This window comes from Rhipicephalus microplus, chromosome 3, assembly GCF_043290135.1.
Source record: "Rhipicephalus microplus isolate Deutch F79 chromosome 3, USDA_Rmic, whole genome shotgun sequence".
NCBI classification, from domain to species: domain Eukaryota; kingdom Metazoa; phylum Arthropoda; class Arachnida; order Ixodida; family Ixodidae; genus Rhipicephalus; species Rhipicephalus microplus.
Window position 1 is genome coordinate 251,416,771 of NC_134702.1, and position 22,390 is coordinate 251,439,160.

The 22,390-nt window shown below is 46.2% G+C and overlaps 1 protein-coding gene across 4 annotated transcripts in view; it reads right to left on the bottom strand.

Annotated features, from left to right (window-relative positions):
• The window catches only part of Ube4B (Ubiquitination factor E4B), a 244,571-nt gene that overhangs the window by 83,006 nt on the left and 139,175 nt on the right, over positions 1–22,390 (bottom strand). For all 4 annotated transcript variants that reach the window (XM_037420066.2, XM_037420059.2, XM_075890893.1 and 1 more), the window contains one exon: positions 4,742–5,035. In XM_037420066.2, the coding sequence (XP_037275963.2) occupies positions 4,742–5,035 (294 nt within the window). The remainder of the gene's footprint in view (positions 1–4,741; positions 5,036–22,390) is intronic.

Consider the following 22,390-nt stretch of genomic DNA (forward strand, 5'->3'; position numbering starts at 1 on the left):
CCGCCTATTTCGTCACGCTGACCCAGACATGCCTGAGGAGAAGAAAGTTCGTTTCCTCATGCGAGGGGTCAAACAGGAGCTCTTCGCGGGACTAATGAGGAATCCACCGAACACCGTCCAAGAATTTGTATCCGAGGCGACCACCATCGAAAAAACCCTTGACATGCGCACCAGACAGTATAATCGTCGCCTGACTCCAGAATGCGCTGCTGCTCAAACCAGTCACTCCGAAAACCTGCGTGAAACGATCCGAGCGATCGTGCGGGAAGAGCTGCGCAAACTGTTGCCTTCGGCGCAACCTCAAGTGGATTCGATCGCCGACATTGTGCGAGAAGAAGTTCAGCAATCACTTCGAATTCCCCATACACCGCTGCCCGAGCCAGAAACTATGAGCTACGCCGCTGCAGTGCGCCACAACGCTCCTCCCCGTCCACGCCAAAACGCCGCCCCGTCGCACTTCCGTCGCCAGACACCACCGCCGCCACCACCCCCACCGACGACCTACCGTTCACCAGCGGGCCAGCGCAGTGCGCCGAGGAAAACCGACGTTTGGCGCACCCCTGACCACCGCCCACTGTGCTACCACTGCGGCGAGGCCGGGCACACTTACCGCCGTTGCCAGTACCGACACATGGGACTGCGTGGCTTCGCCGTCGATGCACCACGTCCGCAGCCAGGAGAACGACCACGTGACATCGCCGACTACCTGACAGGAACTCGGTGGACACCACGAAGCCCTTCGCGTTCGCCGTCGCCCAGCCGCCGCACGTCACCGCACCACCGACAGTACTCTGGCCCAACGCGGGGCCGGTCTCCTAGCCCGTATCCGGGAAACTAAGGGCAGCAACCGGTGGAGGTGCGGTTGCTGTGCGACGAAATACCGAAGATCCTCCGACGACGACGACGACGCGACGGAGCTTTCCGAACACAACGCCAACCAGGCAAAGCCCTGACGGCGAAAGCTCACTTACTAAAGGTGGCCTGACGACGCAACATGGAAGCAGCGGAACAAGCCGACGCAGCCGTGACCCGACGCCACGCCCTAACTGTAATGCGAGACAGCGAACTAGCGACCTCGACGTTCTTATCGACGGCCGCAGTGTGACCGCTCTCATCGATACTGGAGCCGACTATTCTGTCATCAGTGGGTCGTTCGCCGCAAAGTTAAAGAAAGTTAGGACAGCTTGGAAAGGCCCTGAAATCCGCACAGCCGGAGGTCATCTCGTAACGCCTGCAGGAATCTGCACAGCGAGAGTCACCATTAACGGCCGTATTTATCCTACAGACTTCATAGTCCTACAGCGTTGCTCGAGAGATGTCATCCTTGGCATGGACTTCTTATGCCTCCATGGTGCTGTCATCAACCTAAAAACAAAGTCGATAACGTTATCCACAGAAGAAGCACTACCGCCGCACACGCCGTCTGGACACCATGCCTTGAATGTGCTGGAAGAACAAGTCACCATTCCGCCTCGCTCAAGCGTCATTATTTCAGTCGGCGCTCCTGAATCACCTGACTTGGAAGGCGTCGTTGAAGGCAGTCAGCATATGTTGGTCACCCGAAATATTTGCGTCGCAAGAGGAATTGCAGAGCTGCGGGGAGGAAAAGCAACGGTTATGCTCACGAATTTCAGCAATGAGTACAAACATGTGAACAAAGGAACAACGGTCGCATACATCGAAGAAATTGTCGAAGCCACCAGCGCTTTCGCCCTCGCCGATTCTGCGGAACCTGCTCAGAGGAACCAAGAAGGAGTCTCCCAACAAGAAGTCTCCTGTCTTCGGCCACGTCACGACCCCGTGACAATATAATAAGACATCACGTTATTTGACCTTCTGATATGTGAAAAAATTTTATGATATGTGATGTCATATAATGACGTCTTCACGTAACGACGATTCCTTGCATCACTTGTGTTGACACCGCTGCTGTCGGCAATCAGTTCTCACTTTTGGTAAGGCATCTAAATCTTTTCCCTTAATACACTGTATGGATGTCGTTCCATGAAAACGCAGCTGCCACCGGTGTTTGGTAGAGGGTGCTTAGAGTAATTAGGTCGGATAATTGGTCACTTAAAGCATCTTCGAACTACACTAGAATATGTACCTGTGACTTGTAAGCCAAATATTTTACCGGTTATAAGAAGTGATGACTCAAGACTATTGTTCACGTTTGCAAGCACGGCAATTGGTATCACTAAACACGACCGCGCTAGGTCTGAACAGTCAATGAATTAGTCTATCAGTAGCAATGCTGCCTCACGATCACTGCTGTGCGCAACACGAACATTACGCCCTACGTCTTGCAGCTGAATGGGAGCTCATTCATGTGCACCACATGAGTTATCGGAAAAACAAGTGACATACAGCGTCGTAATGAAGGCGTGTTTGAAAGGTCCCCATATTCGAACTTTTAAGCTAAACACGTGCAGCGTGTGTAGAATGCCGTCGGGATCAACCATTTTACACGTGGCAGTGCTACAAGCCGCTGGCGCACCACAAATTCCAAGAAACAGTGCCTCCTTCTTTCCGGGCCCTTTGGGCCTTCGGGTCACGCGCCGTATGAATATCTCTGACACGTTTAACTCTGCTATAATCAAACAAGTTTAACTCCGCTATTACGGCACAGCTTTGAAAAGTTCTCACGGCTTCGTGTTTGTTTTACACTTGTGCACAATTTCCTCACCACAACTGAATTTCGAACTGTGGGTGGTTTGGGAGCCCTTCACGGCTTGGCAGAGTGGCCCATGGAATAAAGGTGTGCAGGTCAACAACTATTCAGCCTCTACTTTGCTCACATCCCAAGAGGCAGGGAATTAAAAAAAGAAGAGTGAAGGACTGGGTACTGAGGCTGCAACAATCTGCCATCAAGTACACATGCGAGCCCAAGTAACTGACAATAGGCCGCATTTTCTATGCCTGTCGCATTGGCTAAAGTTCAGAGTTGGCATTAGACTTTAGACTTGAACAACAGCGGTTAGCAGAAATCGTGCTCGCATATGCAGTTGTTTTGTTTGTTTTTCATACCACCGCGATTTCATTGTTAAGGAATATCAGGGGTTGTACGTTTCAAAAGCACGATTATGAGAGGCGCCGTAGCGAAGCGCTTTAGAAATTTCGAACATCTGGTGTTCTTTAAGGCAGACGGCACAGGCCTGTGCCTTTTCGCCTCCATCGAAACGTGACCAGCACGGTCAGAACCCAATCTGCGACCTTCGGGTCTGCAGCCAAGCACCATGACCACTGCTCCAACGCAGCGCACAATTTCATTGTGAAAGCTTTCAAGTGATGGAATCACCTGTTATAGTTCCCGATTTTCTGGCAATCGCTTTCTCTTGATGGCAACACGTGTAATATACTCAAACGCTTTATGCAGGAAACGGGTGATCAAGTATATCCCTGGAAGCAGTCTAGTGGCATTTCGTGCTATTTAGTGCATGAACTCCAGGCTTGAGTATTATGTGCTGCACCACTAGGCAGTAGCAAGCATGAGAGAACACTAAGCATCCAAGGTTTTAGTATCAGCATCTGGCAAATGCTGCCTTTAAAAATTGACTTTCAGTTGGTGAGAAAAACCAAGTCCTAATCAAGCGAACATAATGGTGACAGAACGGTCTTTCTCAGATCACCGACACGTGTATGCTTAGCACACGACACGCGAGTGCCTCAATCAAGTAGCCGCAAACGAAAAATGCATTTGAAATGGGCTGGGTGCCCAGAACGACAAGTGCTAGTTTCACGTTGCTCGTTTACAAATTTTCATTATACTTTAAAAAGAGCGAATACAGCCGAAAACTGAACTCTATACAAGCCACGGCACTCTTGACTGAGAGACGACACGACGGTGGGTCTACTCCAGTGGCTTCATTCCGCTCTGCTCCTTTGCCCAGGCACTGAAAAAAATAAACGAGGTGCTGGCCAGGCACTCGGGTCTACGTCCGACTATGCTGCTGGCCGAGAAGCCCCGGCTGTCCTCCACCTCTTCCCTGGCTACTGCGTGGCTGGCTCTTAAGGCGCCAACCTCGATGTTCCTCTTCCTTTCTCTGGTTCACGCGTGAAATCCCCTCGTCTTCGTCCTTGCACAGATTCTGTCAGCGCCCTTCTAGGTGACCACTCCGTCCAATCTCATCATGTCCTCGATGCAACGCCACATTCCACTTATGCACTGATTCATCACGGGCTAGCATGGCCGAACAAAGAGGCGACTGTGTAGAGCTACCATTGGCGCTCCTCAAGGGAAGGCTTGTGTATTCCGCTTGGCGGCACAGCAGTCTAGGTGCACTGCGAGTAGTGGCGTCAAGTTTTTGCATGCCTGAAGGCCTGTTGAAGGGTGTTCCAAGCAAACTGGCTTTTCGCAATTACATGAAGATAAAAAAAGAGAATCATCGAATTTAGTAAATTTTTATAGAATTGACATTTTTGCTTTCACAATTCTGTGAAAAAATGTCAATTCTGTGGTTTTCCATAGAATCACAAGAGCTAGGAAGGGGCCTTAAAGCAGCAGTTCTGCCAGCTTACCTTTTCTTTTTTTGCTTTTTTTAGCAGTGCCAGTTATAACAATGGCATTTAATGGCATTCAAATCTGCTATATGTGGGCTCAATGGTATACTGCTGCAGCAGAGACATTCATGTGTAAAGCAAAAAAGGCTCAGGGAAGCTGGAGACTACTGCTGTCGGTCAGTCACAGTCCGTTCTTACTCCCTCAAAGCCCTTTCTCATGCAAATACAGAGAAAAGCAAACCTAATGTGGTAGCGAATCGTGAACTTGTCATAAAACTCGGACGCGGCGCCCGTGCTCTCGACGTCTGTGTAGAAGCGCATCAGGGCTGGTCCCAGCTGTTGCTGCGCACAAGGCAGGTCGAGCAGCCGCCCTGCCAGCTGGCCACAGCTGCCACCGGCTACTGTGGCACAGAACAACACCTCGACCAGCTTGGCGCTCAGGTAGGGCTTGCCCAACTGGTTGGCCGAGCACAGCAGTTGGGCCAGCAGCTGCACCAGGGATGCCTCTGCCGCCTCCACCGACTGTGGCCGATACCTGCAACACGTCAGAGGAGTCACCTGCTGTGGCCAAGACAAGTGGCAGGACAGTGCGTAGCTGCGTACCGATGACATTGTCTATGCCCAAAGAAAACCACCACAGCTACATTGAAAAGCATACAGTGTAGAATCTCAGTGCTGCAAATCTGGCTGAACTAAATTCAGCCCAACACAAATTTGTAATATTTCCCTTTAAAATACACTGAAACAATTGCAAGCAAACCAAAAATATGAATTTTCTAGGGGTGTACGAGTATAACATTTTTCTAATACAAATCGAATATGAACACACAGCTTCGAATATGGATTTAATACAGAATAACCAAGAGATGCGATAATTTTTCACCAGTAATTTTTTACATTATATTATATATATGCTGTAAACAGTTCTGTAGCGGCATGCCCCCACTATTGTTTATAGTGCAAGGAATCCCAAGCGGTAAGCTCAATAAAGATCATGTTCTCTCTCCAGCGTTCGTGTGCTGGCGTTCTTTCCGCTGCCCTCCTACAAACGTCTGTCTATCGGCACCAAACGTCACATCCCTTTAGCTTAGTGACCCGGACGTGATGGAAACTAACACGAGCCTGACAGCGGACAACGGCACACTACCACAGTAACCGCAGTCAGCTGTAAACGAGAATCAAGCCTTCACCACAGACGTGAAAACAGTTTCTGACGAGCACGTGTAGCTGCCACCATTCTGGCCGAAGGACCCAGCATTATGGTTTACTAAATTGTGCTTCATATCTTCAAAACGTGTGGAGTACTTGCATGCCGTTTCGATGCTGCCCTCGGAGGTTGCGGACGAGTTGGATGATGTTTTAAGTGTGCCACACCCAACCGAACATTTTAAAGCCATTTCAAAGCCTGACACGCAAAGTGGTTTCGGAACATAGCCGCCTGCAGCAACTCATTAATGCCAAAGAGCTTGGAGATAGACGATCATCGCAGATGCTGCACTGAATGCGCCAGCTTCTCGGCGACGACACGAAAGACTCCAAAAGCTCGCTGCTTTGCAAGTTGTTCTTATAATGCCTGCCCCAAAACCTTGTTCCCATCTTGGCTGCTGCTGATGAGATGCCATTAGAGAAGTTAGCGGAGCTTCCAGCCTGTATATACGATTACTTTCCCACTGGCCCCACTGTTGCGTCAGCGACCGCCACGACACCTGTCGTGGCGGTCGCTGACGCGAGAGAGATGGGGAAAAAAAAGCTGTCGCGGGGTTGAATGAATACGTAGTTGAAGAAAAGGAAAAAGGCACTATCTTTTGCAGCCCTTGCCCCTTGCGGGAGCACGACTCTGTGCCTTGAGGGGAGGGGGGGGGTCTCTCAAGCGCTGGTGCCAGGCTTCCCCCTTTCCCGTCCCTGCCACGTAACCCTTCTCCTTACAACGAAGCACGCGAAGAGAGCAAAAAAAAGAAAAAAAAAGCTGCCGTGGCGTTTTGGTTTTCTCTCAAATTTTGATCTGCTTCTCTCCGCGTGGCGATAGTTATAGCGCGAGAACAGAACGACGACACAGACAAGGACATGAAGGACCTTCTTGTCTGTGTGTCATCGTTCTGTTCTTGCACTATAACTATCGTCATGTCATACCAACTAGCCCAAGCTGCCACACCTCTCCGCGTGGAGACGTTCCTCTTTTCTCGTCACGTGCTTATCATGCTGCGGCTCCGCTACGCAGTCGTCGTTGTCGTCGTCTTTAGAGAGTGCCGGCGCTGGACATTTCCGCGCGCAACTTCTCTTGCCAGGAGAATGCTGAAGCCAAAGTAGAAATGCTTCGCAAGATGCGTGCGAAATTGATTGACTCGTTGCATGGCAAACGTGTGCAGACGCGCATCACCGATTACTTCAATCAATGACGGATGTCCTGTGATTTTTTAATAAATGTAAGTATTCTGAAACTTCCCCCTCGCGTGTTAGCACAATGTACACGAGCCACTGCATGGAGAGCCCTCTGTTTATTTAGCTTTCATTAGTATGAAGTTCTTTTAATTAGAACACATTTTTGGGCCCCTTCGAGTTCGAGTTATCGAGATCTGACTTTATAATATTTATTATTGTTGATGCGCGCTTTGCCTACTAGGAGCAGACTTTTTTACGAACTTCCGCCTGATTTTGGACATCCGCTCACGTCGCTTAATGGACTGTACTACCAGCTTGTACCTGCAGGAAATCCCCGCACCTGCGTCGGCCCCTGTGCAATTGGCTCCCTACTACGAAGCATTTTCATTTGCAATAATTTTGTCTGATTACCCACAACTGACAAAATCGAACCATTTGGAACAACCAGTACAACGCGTTGCACATCACATCGTTACAACTGGGTGTCCAGTATTCAGATATTCAGCAAGCCACGACGTCTTGTTGCTGACTGCCTTGGCACGGCACGCAGGGAATTTGAGCAATTCAGCAACTAGCCATTATTCTCTCATCGTCAAACAGCTGGTAGTCTGCCCTGCACATTGCACCAAAATGTGCCGCCGGCGACTGGCACATTTGTGGCAACTACCATGCATAAATGAGTGCACTGTCTGTGATGGATATCTACTTGCTTATATCCATGATTTTGCAGCCACACTAGCTTGGTCTTCACAGAGGTTGATCTGGTCCTAGCTTACTACAGTCTATGCTAGTTATAATGGACCCGAGTACAACGGGGTTTCGAATACAATGGACCATTATTCAGCCTAAGTTTGGTCTGTGTATTTAATTAATGGAACGAAGTTCATTTTTAACGGACTGCAATACAACAGACTATCAGCTACATTGGACGAAATCAGCGGCATTTTTTTTTTTCTAAATTGCGCTCATATAGTGGACTTTCGCTGCGTTGACATGGGCTGATAACAAATTTGACCACGCCACTTTCTGCAAGCTAAAGCCACGGTAATTTTAAATTGGAGCTGGCAACGCTGTTGGCTTTCGGCCAAGCCAAGTCTCTAGCCAAGCCAGTCTAAGAGCACATTGGCGACGTTATTATAGTGTTCTAGAATATGGGGTGTGTTCAGAAAGGCGCCGTGGCTGCCGCAGTTGGTATCGACAGCCACGAGATGGCGCCACCTTAGCGTGGGCTGTCACTTCACCCCTTGCCTCTTATGCACTTCTGTGATTTGATATTAGTAATAGCAGGGGTTTAACGTCCCAAAACTACGATATGATTATGAGAGACGCCGTAGAGGAGTGCTCCGGAAATCCGACCACCTGGGGTGCTTTAACGTGCACATAAATCTAGGTACACGCACCTCAGTATTCGCGCCTCCGCCGAAGATGCTGCCGCCGCGGCTGGCATTCGATCCCGTGACATGCGCTTGCACACGTCGCACTTAATAGTCTTATGTTTAATTGCTGACACGTTCGCGAAGAGCTTTCTGAATGGGTGTGTCTGTACTGCATTCAAAACAAAACAAAACGTCAAAGCTGCAACGCACGGTCCGAATGTAGGTATTAACAAGCGACGGCGAAGCAGTCGTTCCTGGGGAAACTGCCTGCAGTTTTTAAAACTCGCTTGGTGAACAAGTGAAAAATTACGAAGATTGAGGTATCGAAGGAGCATCTATAAACCCGAAAGTTTCTTGTTATATTACTGCTATATCGAGTCATAGTATGCACACTGCGACAGCTTCGACTTCTTTCGTTACGCACGTGGCACCGTTTTTGTCGATATTTGCATTATGTAGATTGCCATTATCCTTTAAGAGGAAGGTATATAACAGCTGTATCTTGCCGGTACTTAGCTACGGAGCAGAAACCTGGAGACTCACAAAGAGGGTTCAGCTTAAATTGAGGACAATGCAGCGAGCAATGGAAGGAAAAATGGTAGGTGTAACCTTGAGAGACAAGAAGAGAGCGGAGTGGATTAGGGGACAAACGGGGGTTAAGGATATCATAGTTGAAATAAAGAAGAGGAAATGGACATGGGCCGGGCATGTAGCGCGTAGACAGAATAACCGCTGGTCATTAAGAGTAATTAACTGGATTCCCAGAGAAGGAAAGCGGGTTAGGGGGAGACAGAAGGTTAGGTGGGCAGATGAAATTAAGTTTGCGGGTATAAATTGGCAGCAGCAAGCACAGGACCGGGTTAACTAGCGGAACATGGGAGAGGCCTTTGTCCTGCAGTGGACGTAACCAGGCTGATTATGATGATGATGATGATGATGCATTATGCAATTGTAAATATGTGGCTAAGGTAACAAAACTTCCACTTGATTGAGAGGCGTGCCGTAGCTTAAAACTTGGAAATAATTTTGACAATCTTGGGCCCTTAAACGATTACGTGCCCGCTGAAATACTGATGCTGTGGCCGGAATATTGCACTGTACAGTAAAAAAAAAACATCACTTGGCCCCACTGTCAGACTACAAGAAAAAACCCTTTATTTACGAGCACGCATACTGCAGTGAGCAGCAACACCGATCAAATTCATAGCCATTCAGTGGAATTATCAGTTCACGATCACTTCGTCATGGTGGCACCTTTATGAACACCCACTGATTTTCCTGTGCAGCTTTTTTTTTTTTTTTTCGTTTTGCCTCTCGAGACTGGTTGATACCCTTCACGAAAAAATGAAGTCTTGATAGCATGTAAATTACCGCTCTCTTTGACACGAGATGCGGTGCGACCGAGCTCATATAAATTGAAGGTAAGCAAAGCTTGAGTAAGCGTTCCAACGAAGCTGCAGTCCTGTAGTGTTCGCCACCCGGAGGTCGTAGTCAACAGGAAGGTCCATCGATGAACCTGAATCAGTGGCCTCACCATCAACACAGGGTGCTGCAGTTTTCTTGGAGATGGTAGATTCGACCGCCGAGTTCTTCCGCTTTCTCGGAGGTCTTGGATGCAGCGCTTTCTTCGATAAGTAGCTTGGAGCGTTGGGCAGTAACGTCGGCACGGCGTCCGGCGTTAGCTCTGGTCTCCTACGTGGTACGCGAACTTCTTCGCCGTTTATAACGTGCACGTAGTCTCCGAGAACACATGAAGGCTGTAAGTGTGGCACACATACAGAGCAGCTTTCCTTCAAAGTCCCATCCTTTCGATGTAAATTCTTTTCCCACACCTTCCTTCGTGCTTCGTCTTCAGGTGCAGGAAAAAGCGACGGCTGCTCACCTTTTTTCGAATGGTATACCCTGTTTCACACCTAGGTGCAAAGCAGTGTCGTTGCCGCCAATGACTCGGCATTGCCTCACTGTTACGTGGCCAGCAAAAGCATGGCCAGAAAAGCTTTCGTTAAGCGGGCGCAAACACAAGCAACAAGTCGCTGAACAGCACCCGAGAAGGCAGAGCTGCGCGGAGCTGACAATCCTGCCAGCCCATGCTACCGCAGCGCCGTCTTGAGAACTGGTTTTTTGTCCATTTGCGCCGCTTGATGCGATGCATGGCGAGAGAGGGTGCCTGAACACACTACCCATATTCTAGTACACTATAACGTTACGCACGGATGTAGCTAGTTGATGCCACTTCGTCATTGTGTTCCTGTGCTTGACTGTTCTGTCTATTCGCTCATTTCATTGTAATGGCCTCCAGAAAGCGGAAGCAAATTTCGCTGAATAACACGCTCAAGATAATGAACGTGGTTGCACGCCGTGAGAAACAGGCGGACATCGCAAAAACGATGGGACTGTCTAAGGAGACGGTGAGTTCAATTGTGAATAATAAAAGTATTGCTGGCAAGCAAGTGTCGGGGGAAATTAATCCCAAGCGCTTCAGGCTCCCCGAGGCGATGTACACGGACGTTGAGTCCGCACTACTCATGTGGCTGCGTGATGCCTGATGTTGCGATATTCCAGTGAACGAATTCTTACTGTTGAAGCGGGCCGAACAGCTAGCTGTGGTCCTCGGACACGACAGCATCACTTTCAGTGACAGATGGCTGGAGCACTTCAAGGCAAGGCACTGTGTCACATTCATGCAAGTTTGGGGTGAACACAACAGCGTGAGTGCCGACGCCGTCACCGAATAGCACACCAATGAGCTACCAGCGCTTCTTGCCAGATACAGTGAGAAGGATGTATTCAATGCAGATGAAAGTGGTTTATTTTAAAAGGCCAAGCCGAATAAGACCTACACGGTTTCCAGCAGTCATTGTCACGATGGCAAGCACTCCAGGGAGCATTTGTCCGTGTTATTTAAGTAGCATTGTGCGGCGGACGCGAGGTACGGAGTATACAGGGCACGGCGCTAAAGCACCGGCCGACAAGACGTACGCAGCAGCCGGTAGCCAAGCAGGAACTCCTTTATTACATACAATGCCGCGCATATATACACAGGGTAGCGCCCCCTGAGGGCAAAAATACTTTACATAAAACCGAAACTGGCAACCATGAAACGGAAACCGAAACGCACCACAATTTTGTTGTAACATGACCGGCACCGAGAAGAGAAAACTGTTGATGGTTGGGAAAGCCAAGCAGCCTCGCGCCTTGCGGCACAAAGAACATGCCAGTTGAGTGGACTGCTAATGCAAAGGCATGGATTATGAAGGACATCTTCAACGCCTGGCCATTGTAGTTTGACCGGGATATGATAAAGCAGAAGAGGAAGGTGCTACTTTTTCTGGACAACCGCTCCAGCCACATGAAGCCACCCCAGATGCAAGCAATTGAGCTGGCCTACTTTTCTCCAAATGCGACCTCAGTACTGCAGCCGATTGACCAAGCAGTCGTGCATTCTGTGAAGGCTGTCTACCAAACTCGCCTTGTCGAACGCCTGCTTTTTGACATGCAGAATAATTGGCTGTCGAATATAGACGTCAGATTTCCTGTGGAAGTGTTGGCGAGCATTCGACAGCAAGTCAGAGCTAAAGTAATTAAAAATTGCTTCAGGAAGGCTGGTTTTCTACAACATGATGGCAGCGCCGACGACAGTGCAGATGAACAGCCGTCTGTCCCAGATGAAACATCAGACCCGCCGGTGTGGCCTCAAGTCAGGGAGGCATTCAGGGCAGACAGCTTCTCTGACTTCGTCACATTTGACAGCGACGTCGTCGAACATGAGGAGCTGACTGATGAGGAGGTGAGAGCAACGATCGAAACCCGTTCTCAGCTGTCACAAGACGAGAGCGAGCAAGAAGACGAGTCCCCTGCAGTAAAGCAGACTTCACAACAGGTGATTGACCATATTGGTGAATTGAAGGCATACTTCCAGCTGCCACAAGACAACCGATTATAAAAAAATTTGAAACAAACTAGGCCGTGAGATTAAAGAAGCAAGAAACTGTTATTACGAAAGAAAGTTCAAAAACATTTTCAATGACCCCAAACGTGTGTGGAAAACATTAAAAAGCCTACTGCCGCAAAAAAGAAGAAATCAGCGTCTCTGAAATTGTAGACAGCGATAAAAGTCTGGGCACGGCGGCACCGAAAGAATGCGGTTCGCTGACAAACCTCTGCTTTTTGCTGTGCAGTTCCTCGGCCTCCTGCGCACTGCGTACGTCAGTGAGCATACCGTTGTTGAGGCGGCTAGGCATCAGTCCGGGGATTTCTACTGTCATGACGCTGGGTATCAGCGTTTGACACCGCCCATCAGACCACCACTTCATTCTACGTCACCAAGCGCAGAAGCCGGCACGCAACCTTCGCATGGAGCGACACCATGCGGAACCAGTATAAAGGGCCATCCTTTGGAATGCGCTACCACTGGGCACGGCGGCACCGAAAGAATGCGGTTCGCTGACAAACCTCTGCTTTTTGCTGTGCAGGCGAGGAAATGTTACGGCAAGTGTTTCCGTTCAAGCGATCCTTTTCTGCTAGTGCTGCCGTGCCCATGGCTGTGTTGCTTGCTTGATATTGCTGTTATCTGTCTCAGGAAATTACTGCTTTTAGGGAAGGACATTGAAACTAACCCCGGTCCTGACACTGCACTAATATTAAAGCAGCTTAGGGAAATCGCAGCTGATATTAAAGATATAAAGGAAAACCGCCTGGTAGAAATTGAAAAAAAGGTGGACGCTTTGTCAAACTTTGAAGAAAAAGTCACTTCATGTCAGGACCGGCTCACGCATATGAACCAAGTTGTTCTAACGCTTGAAAGGAAGATAGACGATTTAGAGAATTGCAGCAGAAGACCTAATTTGGTCATTTTTGGGCTACCGGAACCAGAGGGTGAAAACGGTGGATCCCTGGAAACAGCCGTAAATAAAGGTATCTTTCAAGACCTTCTCGAACTGGAACCAGTAGCGATAGAACGAATTCACCGATTAGGTCGTCCATCTCCGAATAAGAAACGACCGGTCATCCTGAGACTGCTCGATACGAGAGATAAAACATTAATTTTTAAACAATGCCACAAACTGAAGAACTCTCCTATATCAATAAGTGAGGACTATTCGGAGAAAGTTCGTGAAGTTAGGCGGAGGCTTTGGGCAAGTGCGAAGGAAAACCGGGAGAGAGGGGACAAAGTTTCCTTAGCTTTTGACAAATTGTACATCAATAAAGTGGCGTAAGTTTGGAACGAGGAAACAAATGATAGAGTTGCTGCTCAAAAAAATGACGAAGAAAATTCACGCCAGCCAATGACCCGTCGTCACGCGCAAAAGCTAAGGTAGACGCTAGTTTCTCCGACTGCCAAGGCAATGTTTTAAAGATTCTGTGTTTAGAAATCAACCGTCCATCCTACATAAATTCGATTTCAGCCACAGAAAAACACCTGCGTATCGTCAATTTCAACACTCGTAGCGTAGTAAACAAGACAGATATACTTGAAATTCAACTGCTACGGCATGATCCACACATTGCAATCATAACAGAAACTTGGTTACGTAGTGATATAACAAATGAACTAGTCTTTCCACCCAATTACAAAGTGTTTCGCAAAGATAGAATGCACAGAGGCGGGGGTGTGGCCGTTCTAGTGAAAGATCAGATAGATGCGACGCTTATCGGTGACACTCCCGACCTGGAGTGCCTATGCGTCAAGTTATCATACTGGGGCCATTGCTTCGTGTTGTACGCATGTTACAGGCCACCTGACGCAACTCCAGATTATTTGATTAAACTTCAAGAGCACACGTCTTCTTACCAGAATAAGAAAATTTTATTGATTGGTGATCTGAACCAGCCTGGTGTCAATTGGGAGCTCCTCCAAGCAAACAATAAGAGTGATGAAAACGCTAACATTATTTTCGACATTATGCTGACACATGATCTAATCCAAGTGGTTAATGAACCCACGCGTGTGCAAGGGTCATCCTGTTCTGTATTAGATGTTGTATTTCTAAACCATGCTTTTACTGAGCATATTGTGTCAATTGAGGATGGTTTGTCAGATCATTTCCTTGTTGCGGTTTCTGTACCCATTGTCAAGAATGCTGTTCGCAAAATTCCCAGAACCATATCTATTAAAGATTATTCGAGAGCTGATGACGCCAGCGTCGTTGACTACATACATGGAAACTTGTCTTACGGGCTTTTCTGACAGTGGCGGTGAAGTGAGTGCTCTGTGGGCAACCTTTACTACAATGTGCAAGCATTGCATAGATACATTCATAACTACTAAGTCTAAAAAAGTCAATAAAAGTACACCATGGATGACGCGTGGCATAATTCAATTGAAGCGCAAAATCAAACGAATAAAGAAGAAACATGCGCGTACGGGGAATATTAGTGCGCGTACAGATGTTATCAGTGAACTGCAAGACAAGCTAGCATGCGCTGTACGTTATACGAAAGACCTATATTTCACTGCAACATTGCCGAACTTTATAAAGAACGCGCCGGATAAGTTTTGGGAATACCTAAGCGAAAGCAAGAAGTCTGTCACGGAAATCACAATTAATGGAACCATTGTTAACAACTTGAATGCTATCGCACAACATTTTAATGATTATTTTCATAGCGTATTTACCAGTGGTAGTTCAGGGTTATCTTTAGACTCTGTAGTGTTTCAATGCCATGAGGCGAACTTCATCTCATACAATGGCATTGTGTCTATGTTGTTAAACTTAAAAATGAAAACAACTCCTGGCCCTGACGACATCCCAAATGTGTTCCTTAGGCGATACGCCGAAACTATTGCTAAATTCCTGGTTGTGTTATTCAGTGAATCTTTGCTATGTGCAAAAGTACCTAGTGATTGGAGGATGGCTCGAGTTGTCCCCGTCTTTAAGAAAGGCGATCGATCGTTAATACAGAATTACCACCCCATAGAATTACCACCCCATATCACTGACGTCATCATGCTGCAAAATTTTCGAGCACATAATCGCAAGTCGCATTAATGAATTCTTAGAAGAAAAGTCGATACTAACCACTTGTCAACATGGCTTCAGAAAAGGCTGCTGGACTATCACACAATTAGTTATAGTAATCGATTCATTTGCTAAAGCTTTGGATGCTAACGGTCAAATTGATGCTGTATTTTTGGATTTTAGTAAAGCTTTCAATAGGGTCATTCACGAAAAATTAATTCTAAAGGTAAGAAACATTAAGCTTCCTGATATCTTGATTTCCTGGATCGCAGACTATCTGAATAACCGTAAACAGTATGTTTCAGTTGATGGACACAACTCGGGCTGTCTACCAGTTACATCAGGTGTGCCCCAGGGCAGTGTCTTGGGTCCATTACTCTTTCTTTTATATATTAATGACATCGTCACCGTCGTCACACCTGGAACACAAATAAGACTGTTTGCAGACGACTGCATTGTGTTTCGTACAATTAAATCTGTGGATGATCAGAAGGAACTAGATTTCAGCTTGAATAACATATCCTTGTGGTGCGAAAAATGGGGCATGGCTGCAAATACCGACAAAACAGTCTCTCTTCGCATAACGCATAAAAAGAATCCCCTCGATAACGTGTACAAAATGGGGTCTGTCCCATTAAAACAAGTTGATAGCTACAAATACCTTGGCGTAACCTTCACTGCCAATTTATCTTGGAACCTTCATGTAGAGAACACATGCTCTGCTGCATTCTGCAAACTAGCTTGCCTGCGACACAAACTTAGAAATTCTCCTTCAAACGTTAAGTTACTCGCCTACCTAACATATATCCGCCCAAAACTAGAATATGCCTGTGTAGCATGGGACCCGTATACTAAGCTCAATATCAACAATCTTGAGAGAATACAAAGAAAGTCGGTTCGTTTTATTTATTCTATATACAAACGTTCGGACTCCCCGTCACAGCTAATGTTGGCTAATGAGATTCCTTCTCTTGAATCAAGAAGACAGAAGTATCGCTTTGATTTTTTACATAATCTAAATGACCACAAATTCACCCTCAACTCTTTGCTTTATGTAAGCCCTCTTTCCATAAGGCAAACACGGCACCATCACTCTGATGCATTAACACCTATCTATGCTAGGACAGACACATATAAGTTTTCCTTTTTTCCACGGACTATTTCAGAATGGAATTCTCTGCCCGCATCATACAACTTGTGACGATGGATGACATGTACTTTTCTCTACTTTTTTTTATGTGCATACTATCACAATTTTGTTAAGTTCTTTTGAATATGTTTGTATGGGCAATTATATATTAGTGTGTATATATATATATATATATATATATATATATATATATATATATGTGTGTGTGTGTGTGTGTGTGTGTGTGTGTGTGTGTGTGTGTGTATACGTGTGTATATTGTGTATATATAGAGTATGTGTATATATATGAATATAGATTTGTATGTTTATTTGTGTATGTATATACATATGTATGCTTTAGTTTTGTGTACAATTATGTATGCCCGTCCTGCAAGGCCCACGTCGTGGTCTGCAGTATGTTCTAAATAAATAAAATAAATAAGTTATACCGGTATATCTTTGGCTAATAGGTTTAATGAACACTTTCTAAAATGTGGAGCATCAATACATGATTATTATGACAGGCATAACTACAGGTCATACATTGCGCATAACTCTTTGAAGTCTCTTTTTATGGAGCCAACCACAGAATATGAAATTAAATCCCAAATAATAAAGTTGAAGGATGCATCTGCATGTGGCGAAGACGAGATAAAAGCCGAGCCGATAAAAGCAGTTGTCCACAGTATTTATAAGTAGAGCAAAGCAACTTTTGGCCCGGTGGTTAAAAATTGAGCTATATTACGCACTAATTGATTCTCATTTACAATACTGCTTTCTTGTGTGGGGAACAACAACAAAAAGTAATCTCAGAAAGCTGCATATTCTACAAAAATGTATTTTGCGAGTTATTGAAAATGTGCCATATATAACTCACTCCGCTCCACTTTTTAAAGCAAATACCATATTAACAATGCGACACATACTGGAAAAGAAGCTAGGCACTGCAATATTTCAGAAAATAAAGTCATGTCAGGACAGCTTTTATCGACAATTCCTAGGAAAAGGACATACTTACAAAACTAGAAAAACTATATAGTATGATAAAGGTTTCATACAAACAAACTATGGCATGTAAAAACAGTCTTACGCTATTGCAGCTTTCTTAAATCATCATCCTGCTGTCATAAATTTGGTACAGGAAACAATGCACATGAAATGCTTCGAAAAAAAAATTAACTTCATACCTCATTTCTATACGAGAATAATTCTTTTTTTTTTAGCTTGCTGCAGTCTATACTGTACATACACTTAGAAAATTTATCCGTTTGATGAGTAAATGGAACAATGTATATATCTATAGAATTCTGTATATGTTTTGCCTAACGATGTATAGTATATGTAATCTTTTGTATGTGTTTTTGATTATTGATGTTGATGTTTTGATTATTTATTTTGATGTTTGAGTTATGAGTCTCTAGAAAGGGATGTGACACTCAGTCAGGCACTCGTGCCTTTTTGTCACACCTCCTAGACAGGACAAATGGACACATTATTTGTCTGTCTGAAATAAATGAAATGAAATAAGTAAATGAAAATGATTTTTGAGCATCTCCCATCATTTGTCGAAGTAAGAGAAAGCAATATTTAGCTGACTTTGATCATTTATTGTGAATTCTAGGACGCGTGCTGGCTATTATATTTAGCCGGGCTTGATCATTTATTGTGAATTCTAGGACGCATGCTGGCTATTATATTTAGCCGGGCTATTGCAGTTTGACCGGGAGATGATAAAGCAGAAGAGGAAGGCGCTACTTTTTCTGGGCAACTGCTCCAGCCACATGAAGCCACCCCAGATGGAAGCAATTGAGCTGGCCTACTTTTCGCCAAATGCGAACTCAGTACTGCAGCCGATTGACCAAGCAGTCGTGCGTTCCGTGAAGGCTGCTCACCAAACTTTTAAGAATCCGTTTAGTACAAGCGGAGTTACAAATATTTGCCGCACGCTGCAATCGCATTCTCTCTTCCATGTCCCAACGAAAGTGCTGAAAGCTAAGCAAGGAGGGATGGCAGGGACAAAAAAAAAAAAAAAAAAAACATGCGTGCCTTGTGACTTTGAGCACTGTTTACTTTTTTTTCCTTCAAACACACGGCTTTTTCAGTGTGATCGCATGTGCACAAGTCGCGGCCTCCCGCGGCGATCCCTGTAACGACCAAGCGTGACATGTTCAAATCAGCCAACGGCTGATAGATGGTCTTCGAGTGATTTTTGAGCGTCTTCCGTCATTTGTGGAGAGAAGAGAAAGCAATTTTTAGCTGACTTTGATCATTTATTGTGAGTTCTAGGAGGCGTGCTGGCTATAATATTTAGCCCGCATATTCTCGAGAGCCCCTACTACTGATCCGCAGCGTTTCCTGACCATGCTCAAAAAGTGTTGCAGGGCCCCTTCAAGACTTCGGGAATATGACTTGACAATTGACCCAGTGAAGTGTGTTTTTGGTGACGGAAGCATAGAATTTCTTGGACACCTCGTCACACCTAAAACAATCCAGCCTTTAGAAAGCAACGTTCAAGCCCTGCGCAATTTTGCTCGCCCAACATCAGAATGCTTGCCCAGCATCAGAATATCCCATGAATGCTGCTGCCGACGCCGTTTTGGGTGCGACTGTCATAACATCTGACGTTGGTTGTGGATTTCAAGCCAGTTGCAGATGCACAGTGTTCTGACAGTGAGCTGTGTAACTTACGTACAAGCTCCAGTTTTTTTTTTTTTTTTCATTGACTGATGTGCCGCTGCGTCAGGTACAATTGCGGTACAACTCAGGTACAAGTGCGACGTGTCTTCTAGCTGCAACTGCCCATTTGTGCCTTCCTCATACAGTCGTTAAATTTTTGCAAAGCTGTACGAAACAAGTCACTCAAGCATCCATGCCACATAACGTCTCATCACCGCTCGTTTTGTGTGGCCTTGCATCAACAAGACATCCAGCGTTGGACTCGTGAGTGCTTTAATTGCCAGCGTGCAAAGACGACACATTGCATCATATCACCATTTCACGATTCCTCTCGCCAAATTGCCACTTTGGCCATATTCACACCGACTTCGTCGGTCGGCTTTTTCTTTATCGCAAGGAAAATGCTAAAACCTCACTTGTATCCATCGCTACACACGCTGGCCAGAGGCGTTCCTCCTACACAACATCACGACATCAGTCAGCTTTCCTTGCCGGATAGATCTTTTGCTTCAGCTGGCCCACTGTTGTAACTGCGAATGTCGACTGTCCATTTGAGTCATAGTTGTTCGAAGCACTGACACGGATCCTCAGTGTATGTCACATTCATGCAACTATGTAGGACCCTTCCATGAACAGATTGGTCAAACGACTACACCGACAGTTTTAAGCTGCACTCATTGCTCGCAATGGTCAAACTTCAAGGTTTGATGATCTTCCCCTCGTGCTGCTCGGAATTCACTCAGCGATCGAAGAATAATCGATATGTGGGGTTTAACCTCCCAAAAACATCATATTATTATGATGGACGCCATAGTGGGACTGGCTCTCTGGATTTCGTGCCGAGCGGTTGTTCCCCCGCTATCTCCGATGACAGCGCAGCTCTGGTTGACTGGCTCGCCCTACGCCATCTCCTGACGCTGGCAAGAGCTCTCGCTGAGAGGTGCCCCGTCCTCGGACTTCTGCGACCGTGTCCATCTTTCTTATCTTTTCCTTGTTTCTGGGTGTCGCTGTCCCTGCGCCTCGCTCGCTCTTTCTCCCTCTCTATCTCTCTTCCTTTATTTCTATCCTTTTAATCCCTTCTTGCTCCCATCCCTCGTGAGCTACTGTTGAGGTGTCACACTCTGATGCAGACAGTTACGGGGCCCACTTTTCTCTTCAAGAATCACATAAGAATCACATAAGACACCATAGTGGAGGGCTTTGGAAATTTCGACCATCTGGGGTTCTTTAATGTGCACCTAAATCTGAGCACACGAGCCTACAGCATTTTCGCTTCCATGGAAAATGCAGCCACTGTAGCCGGGATTCGATCCCGTGACATGCGGGTCAGCAGCCGAGTACCTTAACCACTAGACCAATACGGCAGGATCAGCGATCGAAGAAGACCTTGGATGCACAGCAGGGGAAATGGTGTACAGCACCACCCTCCACATACCTGGCGAATTCTTCGCCTCTACTGCAACGAACCTGCAACCGCCTGAGTATGTTGAACGGCTGCAGCTATCATGTCAATGCCTGCAACCTACACTTGCCCGACTACCTTCCACTTACGATGTCTTTGTAAGCAAGAACCTTGTTTCATCCAGTTACGTCTTTGCGCGAAAAAAAGACATCCGGCTGTCACTTACACCACCCTACAAAAGTCCATTGAAGGTGCTCGACCGTACCAAAGAGACCTTCACAGTAGCTGTAAAGGGCCGCACGGATGCTGTGGCAATCAACCATGTGAAACCAGCATACATACTGATCAGATTTATCAGGTTCGCTTCCTTTAATTTAAATTGTCGCATCAGTGCGAATCAGCTTATCCTTACTCAGAATAAGAAACTTGAAATTACACCTTATTTTCTTTGGCGGGGTGGGTGCTGTAGTGGCACGCCCCCCACTATTAGTTTGCTCCCAGTGCCTTGAATCCCGAGCAGTGCGCTCAGTGCTCCGCTCGGGATCTTTACAGATCCTTACAGTGCCTACACCGTGCAGTGCCATCCGCGCGTAATAAAGATCATGCCCTCTTTTCAGCATTCATGATGTATTGACGTACATTCCGCTGCTCTTCTACACACGCCTGTGTATAGGCAAGAAACGTCGCGTCTTTATAAGTGCATTTGTTAGCTACTTTAGTTTGATATTGCACAAAAAAAACAACACCACTTGTACTTGCCTGGAAGCAAATGACTATGCTAAACAGCTGAGCTTGTGACTGTGATGTCTTGGGTTCAATTCACATGTTGAACAAACCTTTCTATTATTTTTTTCTGGTGGTAGCATTTCATTCCAAAAAAAAAAAAGAAACGCTTCTGTACCTGCCATGATGATCAACAAGTAACAGGTTGATGGTTTGATTCTTGCCACGGCAGCCACATTACAATAAGGTGAACTGTATAGTTTACACCTATTACTTAAATCTAAGCCCTTATTAAAGCACCTCAGGAAGTCACAATTTATCCGAATTTCCATGCTATCCGTTTCGGCACGCACGATCCCAGAGTTTACCATATTATGTTCAAATTTCGGCCCTGTTCTAATCGGTCGAGACACTGAGGCAAAAAGAGTACTTGGGGCGTCGTTTCAACTACAAAGCAATACTTGTAATCTGGCTAGCTTACACTCCCCTCTACACGCTTGCCCTTTTCCTATCAAGAGTGATCTGTTATGCTGATAGCCACACGGTCATGACAAAGGAGCACCAGGTGCACGGTGATAACTCAAGGAGCGCACACGAGATGAATGATTACTGTTGTGTGACAAAAAGACGCCACAAATCCATTTTTTTCCTTAACGTAGCCAGAACTCTTGGCAGCGAGGTCACCATTCTGCTGCTTTTTGACCACCTTTGCTGCTTCTGAAGGCAGTGAACTGACGGCGAAACATCGAGATCGCAGCAACAAAGTACAGGGGGATTGATTGCAGGAGACGCTGCCATGCTAGTGTGATGTGCGCGTGATAGATTCCCAAAGGCACTGCCGAGAACTCGGTGTAATTTTGCATTAACTCCCTCACATTTCCGTCACCTTACATGCCACCCTGTTAGCAACAGAGAAATATATGGGGTGATGCAATAGTAACGTTACAGAAAGTGCATGGTTGTTTTCTTTCTTAATCACTGTGTGAAAAAACGATTCGGCTCATTTGCATGATCACGCGCTGCCGCCAAACCATTTACGAACTATGAACGTGCTGACGTTGCTGACCCAGTGGCACAGGTGACTGATGGCTCTTCAAGCTTTCCTCAACAGGAGCTGACAGGAGCTGTCAGCTCTTGTTTATCAGCTCATGTTTTTCCTGTTGTCAGCTCTTGTTTTTCCAAACACCGATAAACCTGGACATTCGGAAAAACAGCAGCCATGACAGACAAGGCACGCACTTCAGGC